The sequence below is a fragment of the Crocodylus porosus genome, unplaced genomic scaffold, assembly GCF_001723895.1.
Source record: "Crocodylus porosus isolate Cpor-Errol unplaced genomic scaffold, CroPor_comp1, whole genome shotgun sequence".
In the NCBI taxonomy this organism is placed as follows: Eukaryota; Metazoa; Chordata; order Crocodylia; family Crocodylidae; genus Crocodylus; species Crocodylus porosus.
This window is the reverse complement of record NW_017728921.1, coordinates 3323468-3337827: the sequence shown is the minus strand read 5'-3', so window position 1 is coordinate 3337827 and position 14360 is coordinate 3323468. Positions and strand designations below refer to the sequence as shown.

Genomic DNA, 14360 nt, shown 5'->3' with positions numbered 1-14360 from the left:
CAGGCAGCCCCTCACGCCCGGCGGAGGGAGCGCGGCGCGGCCTGCGGTGGCAGGGGGTGTCCGGCCTCGCAGCCAGGCCGGCACCTGTGCGGGGAGAGGCCCCGGGCCCGGCCGAGGCTGGGGCTGAGGCTGAGGTGGGGGCCGAGAGAGCCCCCGCTCTCCACCTCCTCCGCAGGGGCAGGGGCTGGGCTGGGCCAGCGCAGGAGCCGCGCGCTTTCCAGAGCGAGCCGGAGGCTTTCCACTCGCGCGCCGGGCCGGAGCACGCGGGGTCTTCCGGGCAGGGCCTGGCCCCTGCCCGCTGGTTCCCAGGCCGCAGACGCAGGCCCGCCTGCCGCGGCGCGCCCACGGGGGACGCCGAACCCCGCGAAGACCTGGCCCCTCCGCCCGTGCCGCGGCTGGATCCTGCCCGCTTCCCTTCGCCCTTTGGTAACCCGCCCCCGGCCCCTCTCTCGACCTCCTAGCAGGTCCAGTAAAAGCTTTTCTGCGGAAAACGCTGGCTGGGTGCACACCTGGGCCTTCGCGGCGGCACCGCTCCAAGCCTACTCCTCTCTTGAGGGGACGAGGCGCCCCGCGTTCAGTCCCAGACCTAACAGCACCTCGCCCTGCAACGCAGGAAAGCCTCGTCTTGCCTCCGTGCCTCAGTTTCCCCAACTACAACACTGGCTGTTAGTCACCACACGCACAGGGGGCTGTTGTGAGGTCCAGCATTGGGCTGAGGAGCCTCAGCTGCTAAGGACATGCGCTGCTAATAGTCCCCACCTGAGTGCAGGGAAGAGCAGACTCACTGCCCCGGGGCAATGGTGCCACTGCCTCCTTTTGAGTGTGAACGCCTCTAGACAACAGTGGGTAGGTCGGTGCTTCCAGAGCTGCACGCGTTCCCCTTTCAGATGCTCTGGGAGCTGGATGCAGCCCTGCCAGAGCCACGGGAAGAGCAGGGGAAGCTGCAGGCCAAAGAGTTGCCCACATTTCTGGTGTGTAAAGCGAGGGATGCAGTTACAGATGGACCTCAGGTGCCATCTAGCGGGCCCTTGTCGTAGGGCATCGGAGAATTGTTTTCTGTCTCAAACAAGAGCTTTCTATAGGGCATCAGCTCTTGAAAGCCTCCTCATTCATCTGCCTCTGGCCAGCCGAGGGAACACATTCACGCTCCAGCTCCGGCGGGGAGAGTGCCAAGGCACAGATGAGGACGACCCTCTTCCGGCAAGGACAAGCGGATCCGCTTCATCCTGCATTCGCCGCACGTTCTGGTCTCGCTGCAGCAAAAGAGGAGCAGGGCAGAGAGCCACAACAGCAATGCCACGGTCGGTGCGTGGCAAGCAGCTGGCACGCAGGACACCTGTGCTTCGATGCACCAGTCACCTGCGGGAACGGTGCTCAGGGGAGTCTTTCACGTCCTGAATTGTTGTAAGAGTGAATAAGCTGCTGCAAAAATGACATCTGCACATGCTTCAGGGAGATGTGTTGGAGGTCAGAGGTAATAGCCGAGAAAGAAGAAACTTTCACCTCCCTGCCTGACCTCGGACACCTCCAGGGAAGAAGCTGGGCTCATCTGAACATCACAGAGCAGCCCTCTCGCCAAGGGGCTCTGAGGTTCCCAGGGGAATACACTCCCACCCTCTACCTCCCCTGTGCAAAATGAAGTCTCTTGTCTATCTGGGAGAACTTTTACAGCCTTTGAATTCCCCTCAGCCTCATGAAGGGTGCGTGTACCCAAAAGCTTGCAAAGAAATAATTTTTTGGGGGTACAAAGAGACCACCTCCGACCCAAGAACTCTGTTTATGCACAATGCATGCTGGCATCCTCCACGTGGCTTCCCAGGAGGCTCTGCGGACCAGACGCGCCTTGCCTTGGTACCGCAGACAGACCTTTGCCACTCAAGCTACCAAGTGCCTGTTGGCCTTTGTGGAGAGCAGCTTGTATTTAGACTCGCGGCACCCCTTGCCGGGCTTACGGCATCCCTTAGAAAATGCCAGTGCTTACTTTTCACTCATTGCTTGACTGTGGAAAAATAATCAAGCAATTCTTCTGTTGCAAAGAGCTCAGCAAGACCATGACAGCTCAGCACGTTCTTAATGCTACAGCGTCCTATTTGAAGTCTCTGGGTTTCTCCTCTTTGCACACCTGATACTGAAGGGATCTCAGGGCCCCCAGGTTGAGAATCACCGCGCTGGAGGTGCACCTTGACAGGGTTTGCCTTGCCATTTGCAAAACAACAGCAGAGAGCAGGTGCGCGCTGTCTGCTGCTGGCTTGGGGGGGACTTGGATCTTGTGGGAGACAATCCCAGAGACCTGGCACGATAGCAGCATCCACGAGACTCGAACCAAGCACACTGGAGTTCAGCTGGAAACGAGGTCTTTGCAGCCTCTCCGCTGGCTTATTAGTAACATGAAGGTGAGGAGGAGTGGGGGCAGACTCATACTGATCATGGCCTGAGGAAGCACCTGTGAACCTCCCGAGTAAAAGAAGTGAGCCCAGCCTGCAAGGTCTCCTGGTGCTCGTTTCCTCTCCTCGGTGACTAGTGGCCATGAACTGGAAGCAGCAGCCAGAGACAGCTGGGATCCAGATGTTTCCATGAGGTGGGGGCACTGCAGAGCCCAGCTCTGAGGGGCAGCACCAGGCACTTGCACAGAAATGTAAGAACAGGAGGAAGTGCCGTGCCATGCAGGAGACCCGGCTTTCTAGTCCCCGCTAGGCCAGAAGCAGAAGGGAAAGACGGAGGTGTGTTCCTGCCTCTCGCTCCTGCTGACAACTGAGCTGGACGCCCCGGGTAGCAGTCGGGCTCCATCGCAGCCTGCAGCAAATCTCCCGCTGACTTTGGGGGGCCGGGGACAGCGGGTGGGCAGCCAGGCCCTTGCAGGGCAGTGAGCATGTTACCAGCCCACCCCTCTCCTCTAGCTCACTCTCCCAGCCGCTTGTCAGGAGGTGGAGGCCAGCAGCTATTACCGGACACCACCGAAAGCCTCAGAGCATTGTTATTTATAGCCCGCAGGCTCTTCCAGTCCAGCTGTGCTGCGGTGCGTGCTGCACACACCCAGGCCAGAGTCAGTGACTCAGAAGTCCCTTCTCTTCACTGAGTGTTTCAGCGCCGGTCTCTGCGTAATAAACCCACTGACTCTCCAGTCATCCAGCAAAAGCAGGAAGTCCTGACCTCACATGCTCCGAGTAATGTTTAAGCAGCCTGCCCGAACCGCCACCCCCGACTGCCGAGCCTGCCTTTCCTAACACGTGTCCCTGGCATCATGAGTGCCTCCCAGTCATCAGTGCATTGATCACAGCCTGGGGGGCAGGGAGATGCTGGGCCCCCTGTATTCAAAGGCTGCGCCTACGCTGCAGTGCTGCGGAGATACCCCAAACCTGCCGAGAGCGTCTCGTGGTAAATTAGCCCCGGCAGAGGCTGTGAATGTAGAGCTCGCTCCTTTATCTCGACATGGCGCTGCGCTGGGCAGGGTGAACATGCCACCAGTGACTGGGCCAAGGCCATACAGAAAGCCTGTGGCACAGCTGGCATGAAAACAGTCTTCCCTGCCTTGAAACCCAGGGACTAGGGAACAAGCCCAGTTTCCCCTCCCCTGTGAATTTCGTGCTCAAAACGTGAATTTCCCAGTTTTTTAAACAATTACAATTCCCAACTTCAAAACTTGGAGTCTGACATTCCCGCTGTTAAAGCAACCCCCGCCTCCTTTCCCTTCCACTTGTTCCCCAACACGGCAAAACGTGGGAATCTGAAATAGTTCGCAATTTCCATCGATATCTGGACAAGGCCCGCTTAGGCCTGCGCTGGGAAGAGGTCTCGGGTGTCAACCCCCAGAGAGGATGCCGAGGGCTAAGGGATTATTGCAACAATGCCGTTTTCTCTTGGCTGCTTCAAAAGACTGTATTCAAGACGAGGTGACGCAGAGGTGGTGAGCGTAGCATGAAGCTCAGGGCACAGAGCTTACAAAATCACCTTAATAAAAATGACCTGTGCGCCCACGTCCCCAGACACAGCGTAGCTGCAGCTTCTGAGATCCACCTGTGCTGGGCTGTGATCTCATTCCCAGGGCAGATACTGATTTCAGCGGAGTCCTGTTTGATTTACACAAATCAGGTCAGGCAAGGCTCATTCGTGCCACACACGACTGCTGCGGCTCCGTGGGGAGCCGTGAAGGAATGGCCTGAGCTAGGTCTATCCGGTTACTTGCCGAGTGGTACACCACAACACACCTCCGCATTCCCCAGCCAAAATAAGCAGCACCAGTGGAGACCAAAGTGTGCAAAAACAAGCAGGCTGGGTGCGGACTGATCTTTCCATCCCTAGATAGCTCCGTCTGGATTAGGCTGATGGGAAGCCATCAGAGCCAGAACAATAGGTCAGTCTGGACAAGAGAGGAAACCCTCTTTAATTAATAAGCCAGCCAGCCAGCCAGCCAGCGGCCCGCCCCAGGGGTTGTGTTTAATTAGTTTGCTCTTCTGGCTTGCTTACTTACCTTCATGCTTGGCCTCTCGGCTCCCTGCTGTCCAGACGGAGGGGCGGTAGTTTAGCAAGGGGCGTTTGCGCGGGTGGCGACGAGGCGCGCATGGCTCCATTTCATGTTCATTTACTACGGGGAAGAAAGCGGGGTTCAAACAAAGTCTGCGGGCAAGGCTCAGCCACCCCGCCCTGCGCTGTGCTCTGCGGTTCGCTGCATGGAGACCTCGCACGCGACCCAAACTCAGTTGTGTGGGCAAAGATCTGTGTACTGGTTTCAGACTGGCTTAGAGCTGCACACTCAGTCAGCTGGCACAGGGAGCGACCGATCTGATCATCCTCAAGCCCCTGCTGGAACGAAGCCCTTTGGGAAGACACCTGCTGCCATCTCACACGCTCAGACGGGCATCCGGGCAGAGGCCAAGTCCAATTTCTGCAGGTGATTCAAAACCCCCAGAAGGTAACTCCTTCTGGGATTCCTATCCCTCAGTTTGCCCTCCCTACACCTAGCCAAAGTCCCTGATATCTGCAGAGCAAGAATCGCCTTGATCCTCGCATTTTGTGCAACGCAGCTTAAAGACAGCAACACTCATTTCCACGGTGGCTTACAACTAGCATGCAGCTCCCACGCCTGGACCCGCAGACACATTTGTGACTACCTTCACGTGCACGAACCTGCCTATTGTGGTCAACGCACTTGAGGTACCTCCATTGTTCACAGCATCGGGTGCATTGCTCCGTGGCTGGGCTCCCCCTGTCACTCGTTGGGTGAGCAGTAGCTGGGTGGTTAATCGTTTTGTGCTCAGGAATACATGCAACAAGATGCACCTGTAGAAAAGGAGTCAGCTGGAAGGGAAGAACACCATGCACTTGCAATTTCACTCCTGCCTCGGGGGAATTAGAGCCGTTCTTAAACATGACTCTCCTAATGTAGTTATGCTAAAAAGCCTCTCTCAGCGAGCTGGAAAGGCTGGTATATACAGAAGAAAACAGTTGATTTCTATCAAAACCAGATTCAGACAAAGAGCATGTGTTCAGGAGAGAAGATAAGGCAAGGGTGGTTTTACTGATCTTTAGACTTCTTTTTTCCCTCGGATAGGGGAAGCTCGTGAATGCAAAGCAAACTGTGCAGGTGTTTGCAATACTTAACCTGCTTTGCCCTCCAAGGAAGGCAAACGTAACACCCGGTTGTCTGCAGACGTGTTGGTTCCTCTAATTACAACATCCTACTAGGCCAACTGCACTTTTGCCCCAAATAGATCCAACTCTTGATGTCACTCATGGGATTACAGGATGTAACGTCGGCTTTCGTGTTGCATGCGTTTGCTTTTCATGTGGGGGGTAAAGGTTTAATTTGAATACACATTTTCAATTGCTAGTTCTGTTCTGGTAATAGGAATGAGAAAAAAATGGCATCTTTCACAAGAGCCGCTGTGTCGGCTTGCAACGCTGGGTGATGATCTGTCAAAGGGGGGGCAGCAATCACATTTGTCAGGCTGTTGTGCAAGGCTTTTACGTGCCACCCAGCTAATGTCCCATGTAAGGAATCCGTACGCTCCTGCTTCCTGGCTCAAGGGAGCCCGTGTCTTTCAGCCAAGGACAAGTTTTTCCTCTGTGGCTGGTCATCTACACGGAGGTAGATCTAAGAGCGCTCAACATCACCCCTTCCCCTCCTTAACTGCCTGCAGGGAGGAAGCCAGGGAGAAGGGCCTTTTCTCTGCTGGCCACTGGAGTGATTCGAGACCTTCCTGGCCCATTAGACATTCTTCTTTGCTTGTCATTTCCCCTCATTTGTCCCCAAATTTGCCTTCTCAAGGTATTTACGGTCATTCTTCCTCTTCAATAGGTCCCACGCACAAAACAGTGGGCCTCATTAAGGCCTTGTGTATCTCGTCTACTGGGCGCTGCTCACCGGTTCCTTGGAGATAAAAAAAATCTCTGTGGAGAAAAGCGGCGGGCGTTCCCCCTCTCCCCGCGTGCCTTAAATTCCTCCCTCCTGATGCGGGTGCAATTTAAGTAGCTGGGACCAGCTTTTCGGATTGCACCTAGGCCCTCTGCCTGGCACTAACGAGGGCTGGGCCCAATTATCTGGGAGTGCTGTCACAAAGCCATCAAATAAAAAGAGCGCATCAAGCCACACGCACCCATGCAAACCTAGTGGCGGCTCAGCCCCCCCGCTAACGCCGGGAAACTATCACTGGAGCGCCCCGGAGCAGTAATATCGTCCCCCTTCGCGAGCAAGGAGCCCGAGGGTTTAGCAAGCACTGCACAGTTGAAGCAGGAAGAGGAAAAACCGAGGCATAAAAGCAAGCCCATTAGATGGGGCTTCTGCCCCCCCACGCTGCCCACTGCCCTCCTCCGGTGCGCCCTGCTCACAGCTGGTCGTCCAGGGTCCATGCGTCTCCAGGCTGCCCCGGCTGAAGATGCTCGGCCCTGCCAGTATCCCTCAGTCTCCTCAACACCTTGCCAGGTGCCCGGGGGCTACCGCGGAGGACTGCTCCAGGCATGGCCTGTCCTGGCTGCTGACACCTTTCTCCCCGGTCACGGCGTCTCCCTGAAACCAGGGGGTCACCTCGGCATGTCACCCTCTCCCCTCACATGCCAAACTTGGCGGTGGCCTGGCGAAGCTGCCGCAAGCTGCTCCCGCCGGAGTTAACGGAGGCCCGACCTCCTGGGGCCTTTCCCCTGGCTCCCCCGCAGCGACCCCTCCGGGCTGGGACCTTGTTGGCTGCCGGAGGAGCTCCTGGTTTGCAAGGGCCTCGGGGTCTCCCGCCCATGACCTGGCGGAGACGCAGGAGATTGGGAGCCCTCAAGGAAATGGGGAGAAAAAGCAGCGATGATCAACCCCACGGCGTGGTTGGAAACCCCTCTCCAACCCTCCCCCTCGTGCTCGAGGGCCGGAGATAACCGCGTCCCCAGGGTGACGGCCTGTAACACGCGGGGATCCCGACACGGGGGCAAAGCGCTGTCCCCGCCATGCCCTCCCGGGAGAGCAGAGGAGGAAGCGAGTGCGACGGGCCCGCTGCGAGACGCTGGCCCCGATCCTGGGAACATCTAGACACGCGCTTTGCTTTGCGCACTTGGAGCGATTCCCATGGGCCGTCAGTGCCTGGCGCCTCCGGGTCATCCAGCACGAGGGCTGGAAGGGGCCTCGGGAGGGCAAATCTAGTCCGACCCCTGCTCCGAGCAGCACCAGCCCCAACTCCCTCGTCCCAGCCGAGGCTTTGTCTGCCCGGGGCTGCGACCCCTCCAAGGACAGCGACGCCACCCCTCTCCGGGCAGCCTGCTCACGTCTAGCCGAAACCTCCCTCGCTGCAACTGGCCCCCGCCACCCTGAGAACGGCCCTGCTCCCCTCCAGGCGGCCTGCGCGGCGCTTCAGCGAGGCTGGGACCGGAGACCTCTTGGCTCTCACCGTGCCAGCAGCCAACCCCCCGGGACACAGGGGGAAGGAGCCCTTCTCCAGCCCCCAAAGCAGGGGACAGCTGGAGTGGCCTCCGCCACCGCCTCCCCGTGTGCCCCTGGGCACGTCCCTTTGCCCCCTGCCCCCCACCTGCCCGGGGAGAGGAGGGGAGGCGCGGGGTGCAGCCCGGCTCCGGAGGCGGCGCTCGGGGCAGGCCAGCCCCTACTGGGGAGGGGCCAGCCAGGCCAGGCTCGCTCGCCCAGACAAAGCCTCGCCGGCGCCACCGGACCTGCCCCGGTAAGGGCCCGGGAGGGGTGCCGTGGGCTGGAGGAGGGAAGGGCCCGAGCCTGGCCGCGCCCGGGAGGAGAGGGGCGGGGGGGACCCTGGTCAGGCACGTCCCCCCAAACCGCTGGGGGAAGCCCCGCACCCTTTTCGCCGGGACCCGCACGCCTCGCTTCGGGTGCTTGTTGGGGTGGCCGGGCCCGTCGCAGAGGCCGGCCTGGGTCCGTCCCGTGCGAAACAGGGAGCGGGGCTGGCTCAGGAAGCAGCGTGGCTAGCGGTTGCGGTGGCGGTGGCGGTGGCAGCAGGGCTGGCCCGCCACTGCCCGGGCCCCGGGCCCCGCTCTGCCCTGGGCACCGCTGAAGCCAGCGCTTTCCAAGAGCAGCCGGCAGGGAGAGAGGCGCCGCTCGATGGGTGCCAGGGGCGCCCGCCCGGAGACACCTGGCCGCTTGGGCCTTGAGCTCTGTCCCCGTCCTGGCCTAGCGCTGTTAAATACTTGCCTACCTCGGAGGGAAGCGCCAGCTTCGCACTGGTGCTTGTCCGCACGTGCAGAGCTGCGCCGGAGGTGAGGCAAGCGTCCGAAACAAAGCAGAAGCTGGCTCGGGGGTTATATTTGTGGACCTGCCATTGGCAAGAGCAAAGCAAAAGCATTCGCTGGCCAGGACTTCTTGGTCGTCCGAGGTCTGTTGTGATCAGGCAGTCTCGGCTGGAAGGTAATGCACTTCCTTGCTCGGGAGCCAAGAGCAGCCCTCACGAGAGCGGTAAACAAAGAGGGAAGAGCTGATGGGCAGGATTTCTTTAGGGAGGGCGAGCCTTTTAGCAGATTCCCCTTCTGTGCTGGCCACTGGAGAGACCCGCAGGACGCCGGCCACGAGCCACAGCAAACCAGGGAGCGCGCCGAGCGCCAGCAGCATCAATGCTGCATGGGGACCCGGGCTGAACTCTGGCTGCTCAGCTGAGAGCCTCAGCCCGCAGGCACTCGACGGCCCTTCCCGGGAAGCCCTGGGAAAAGGGGCAGGGCCGGCTGAGCCGGGATTAGCCCCTCGCATGCCAGGCACCGGCCACGGTGTCACCAGGGTGTTAGCAGATCTGTCCCTAGCTGCTGTTGGGACAGACCCTTCTGCCCCGGTTACGTGGCATCTCTGCGTACGGGGCGGGAGGCCGGTCGTTCCCACTGCTCCCGTTTGCATCCGCCCTGCGGTGCCGACCGTGCCCTCCACGCCCTCGGCTCTGTGCCGGCTTTTCCTCCTCGTCCGCATTCCTTCCCAGCCTCTTCTCCCATCCAGGATCCCTTCCTGTCCTGACTCCACCCCGCCCCACATTTCTGCGCACCGCTCCTCCTCTGCCCCGCACTCGCGCTCGCAGCCCTGGACCCGCAGCTCAGCCCCGGCTGCAGGCAGTGGGAACGATGCACGGGGCCCCTGCATCTCCCCGGGGGTCCACGGTGTTGGGGGAAGGACCCGCGTTGCCGGTCTCCAGCCTCATTGCTCCGGTCATCGTGATTGAGGCAGTGGCTTTGCTCGTAGCGCGGCGGACGAAGCAGGGCTGGGACACCCCTCCCAGCATTGTACCGACCTCCCTCTCTTTCGTTCTCCCCAGGTCTCGGAGCCATGAAGCTGAATGAGCGAAGCCTGGCCTTTTACGCCACCTGCGACTCCCCCGCCGACAACGCCGGCTTCCTCTACAAGAAGGGCGAGCGCCACACGGCCTACCACAAGCGCTGGTTCGTGCTGAAGGGCAACATGCTCTTCTACTTCGAGGAGAAGGACAGCCGGGAGCCCGTGGGCGTCATCATCCTGGAGGGCTGCACGGTGGAGCTGTGCGAGGCCGCGGAGGAGTTTGCCTTCGCCATCAAGTTCGGCTGTGCCAAGTCGCGCACCTACATCCTGGCGGCCGAGAGCCAGGCCGCCATGGAGTCCTGGGTCAAGTCGCTGTCGCGGGCCAGCTTCGACTACATGCGCCTGGTGGTGAAGGAGCTGGAGAAGCAGCTGGAGGAGATGCAGTGGGGCCTGCCCGGCTGCCGCAGAGTCCATCGGCGGTCGCCCATCTATCGGAAGGGCAAGCCGGCGCCGGGACCGGACCCTGCGGCCGGAGCTGCGGAGCTGCCGCCGCCTCGGGAGAAGCCCCCGGGCCCGTCCTGTCCCTCCCTGAAGGAGAACGGCTGCGCGGTGTGGAACAACCCCCGGGGCACGCAGGACCGGCCCGACGGGGGCGCCCCCGGAGGCCCTGCCGACGCGGGGAGCGGCTGTGAAGTCGGCCCCAAGCCGCCTCCCCTGCCGCCTCGCCGCCGCGCCTCCTCCGGCAGCAGCCGTGGCACGGGACCCGCGGCAGCGGAGAGCCGTGCGTGCCCAGGCACGGCGTCTTTCTCCAAGCTGCACGACTGGTACGGCAGGGAGATCGTCCAGCTGCGGAGAGAATGGCTGGAGAGCCGGAGGGGCCACCGGCTGTGACGGGGCTCTCCGAGCGGCACGGCAAGATGGGGGCGGAGGGGAGACTCGTTCGGAAACGCCGAGCTGTCTCTGCCGTCCGCCCGGGCGTGAGCCGAGCCTGAGACACGCTCACGCGGTGCAGGCCCGTCAGCAGGAGGGGGAAAGTCCCCGTCTCCTGTCCCATGCCCGGCTCTGGCAGGGATTGAAGCGAGAAGCTCTTGCCTTTCCCCGGCCGTCGGCAGGGCGGACGTGGCTGGTCCTGACTCTGCCTCCCGACTCCTGGCCTTCCTCCTGCGGCCACGTGTCCCGCCTGGCCCTTCTGTTGCAGGCCACCGACTTCAGGCCCGGTGGTCCAGGCTCGCGCTTGAGAAGCGACATCTCCAAGAGGTTTTTGGAGACGTCCCTCAGGGCTCCACGTCCCGCGCGGACCTGCGGTGGGAAAAGCTTCCAGGTCTGACAGCACCTGTCCCTGTCTGCAGGCCTCACGCTTCTGCAGCATCCGACGTGCCAGCTGCAAGGTGGGGACGAGAAGAGCGGGGTTTCTGCTGCAATGTGCTGCCACGCTGGGAGCCCGCTTCCCCGGGACTCAGATCAGCTCTCTAGCCCGCCTGGCCCCTGTGACACTGGATGTCAGAAATATCAGGCCTGCTCAAAGCCCCGCCACCGATTTTCTGCATCGTTCTCAGGCCTAGGTCTCACCAAACTAAACAGCAGCCAGGATGTGAATAGCAACGGTGGGCCGGTCTCAGTCAGGATTCAGGGATGAGGTTGGACTTCAGTGTTACAGGGCTTTGAAGAACCACATCCTCGTTGAGCGCCGCAGGCACATGCGAGGAGGCTTTGCCGGAGCGCAGACTCTCTTTTTTGGAAGATGCTGTTTTCTTCATCGAAAGCCATGTGTTTTCATTGCTTGTGTCATGCTCCCCTGGTTGTCCCTGGATCTTTCTGCTTGTGGCCCCCTCCCCTTGTCATGTCAGAGGGGGAGGGACGCCTAGGGTTGAAGTCACCGACTCGTGCCTACCCGCAGCTTGGTTGATCTCCCTGTTGTAAAATCAAAAGGAAGCACAATCTGCCCCATCGGAGAAGGGTGCACACGGCAGATTCCTTGTTTCTGTTTTAAACGGGACAAAATCATGCCACAGATAAAGGCCTTCTGCAGAGGTGTCTTCTCAGAGAAGTTATTTCAGGTGTTTCCCCCGGGGGTGGGAGCATCATCCTCATTAATGGCAGCAATACGCCCCCATTTCAATTAAATACCACGAGTCCCTGGAACTGGTAGGTGGGATTGCACCAGAGCAGAGTAGCCGTCACAATAATACACCAAACCACATAGCTTAACCTTTGGTAACTTTTCTTTTAAACTAAAAACCAGATGCTGCCCCCATCACAGCTCAGAAGGATTGTGTCCTAGTGAACTGAACATCACGTGTTATTTCATCTCATCCCAATGAGGAACTGAAGGCTTCTGATGTTTCCTTTTTTAAATTCCCTTTACCCCTGAAGCATCAGAGGTGCTGGCTTCATTCACTGCCAGCATCTTTTTTCCATTCTGTTCTGGGACAGGGTCTCCGTCACAACCTAGCAAATGCTCCTTCCCACTTCAATAACGACATCCAGTTCGCAGCAGCGTTGAACTATACCAAAGACTGACTGAGTGTATAGCGGCCTCCCAGGGCTTGTATCGCGAGGTCCCTTCCACACTCCTTGGGTTGGACTCCTGGTACAGAGCATCGAAAGGCCACAGCCTTTCTGCCAGAGCGGTGTGTGTGCGTATGTGCCCGCATGAGGGTGTCTTATTTATTGCTAATACTGACAGGCCGGTGGTAAGGTCTGCATTGAAACAGAATTCCTCTCCGGAGCGCTGCATCGGCGCCTGCCACGCTCGACTTTCCCAGGGAAAGGAGGGCAAAACTTTCAGGGCTGAAAACACGGTGTAGCCCTTGGTGAAGGTGCCTTGCAGCAGCTCGCGGGGAATCTGGTGACCTGTCTCTGTTGAGCACTTCTGGCTTTCAGGGAAGTTAAAAATAGATAAGAGAACAGAGACTTTCACTCTAGATTCATAGTGTTTCTAAGGAGCTGGCATTTGTGTCTGTCCAGGGAACTGCCAGGACAAAGCCTAGCTTCTGCTGTGCAAAGCGAGCGGTTAACTAGAGCCACGTGATGGAGCGACGCAGAGCTCTACTTCCATCGTACGGCAGTGGCAGGTTGACGGTGTGGCACGTGTCCTAGGAGCTGTTAAAACCCATCAGTGCAGCTTCATCCCAGGTGTAAGTCCAGTGGAGTTACCTCCTGGAGGGATCTGACATTACAAATGCACACCCTGTAGTGTAAGAGGGGAGCTCGCCTGCACTGTGGGGAAAGGGGCTTTGAAGTGGCCTTTTCAGCATAACAAACCGCATAGGTTGCCAATGGCTTGTGCCCGCCGAAGGCTACAAATAGGATCTAACTTGGAAATGGTAACGTGCTGCCCTGCAGGGAAATGCTCTGCGGGCTCACAGCCCTGGGCACGGCAGAAATGCCCGGGCAGAAGGAAACAACGCCGAAGCCCCGTGTATGGCTAAGCCAAGATGCTAGCCTTGATGTCTGGGCTAGTAAAGCGAAGTGTCATTTGCCAGGTGGGGGGGAACAAAAACCCTCCTGGCAGAGAGAACAGGAACCCATCAGTCAGAGAACGACCCCACCAACAAGCCCAGGATGCTCCGTGTCGTGCTTCGTGAGCTGTGCAAGGCTGCTACCGAGTCCTATTTAACTGTGTATTTGTGTAACTGTTTGTGCGTCTCGCACATCATTTGTAAACACTAAGACGACCCGCTAGAGGACTGTGACCCAAGGGAATTAGGCCGTGTTATGTATTTTGGTGGGGCCTGTCCCATTTGGTTTTCAATTCCACTTGTGTTGCGCCTCACTGTTATTTATGGCGTTCCCCCGCGGCCGCTCCTGATGTACACCTGAATTTTGTAATTTGCAAAAGGGGAGGTTTGGCCTTGTCCGGTCCACTTCCCACCCCGTTTGTGGAAGAAAGCAGCTTCATTAAAATGCTGGATGGCCGTCGTTTCCGTTCTCTATGGTTCTGCGCCTGGCCCTTCCCACAGAATAGATCCGAGTCCTCGCTAGGATAAAAGCTATTGCAGAAATGCTGCTTGGGTGCGTTTGCCCCTTACATGCCAGGCTTTGCACACGACCTGTTAAAATTAAATATGTGCATAGGTTTTAGCTCCAAATCCCGGTCCCAGAGGAGTTCTGACATTCACTTAAGTTGTACCAAGGTTTAACCTGTAGCAATTTTGCACAATGGGAAACCACATGCAGGTATCACAAGTCGAATGTGGGTTTACAGTTCTGCCAGCTGGTTTGTAGAAACGCTCACGACTGCTGCCAGCTGGAGGAACTACTGCACTAGCTCAAGTGGGGGCAGCTCAGCCTTGTAATACCGAAAGCCCTTGGAGATCAGACGGCACCGACTGCCCGGGTGTGAGAGCCTTCACACTTACATCAACACTGTCATAGAGGCTTCACAGCTTGGGCTGCGGCCACAGTGCTGTCCAGCAACTGGAGCGCAGCATTACAGCGGGAGGGGAGCGGTTAGATGTAAAGGGATTAAAAAAAAAGCATCCTGTACCACAAAAACAGCTGCAATGCCACCACTGTCCATGAATACACTGATATCCAAGCACTAGAGCACTTCAAGGCATCATGGCTCTTTTCAATCTGATAATTGCCTTTTTAGCATTAGTGGATGTGCAAAGTATAATAAACCTTGCAACCTAAACCACCCCTCGGCCCTCCGTGAAATCTCTCTGAA

General features: G+C 58.6%; 1 protein-coding gene across 1 annotated transcript in view; it reads left to right on the top strand.

Annotated features, from left to right (window-relative positions):
• The first annotated feature begins 9726 nt into the window (after positions 1 to 9726).
• FAM109A (family with sequence similarity 109 member A) overlaps positions 9727 to 14360 on the top strand; it is a 6033-nt gene continuing 1399 nt past the window's right edge. Inside the window, exon 1 of the mRNA XM_019538778.1 lies at positions 9727 to 11968. Coding sequence (XP_019394323.1) covers positions 9740 to 10579 — 840 coding nt within the window. The 5' untranslated portion in view covers positions 9727 to 9739 and the 3' untranslated portion in view covers positions 10580 to 11968. The remainder of the gene's footprint in view (positions 11969 to 14360) is intronic.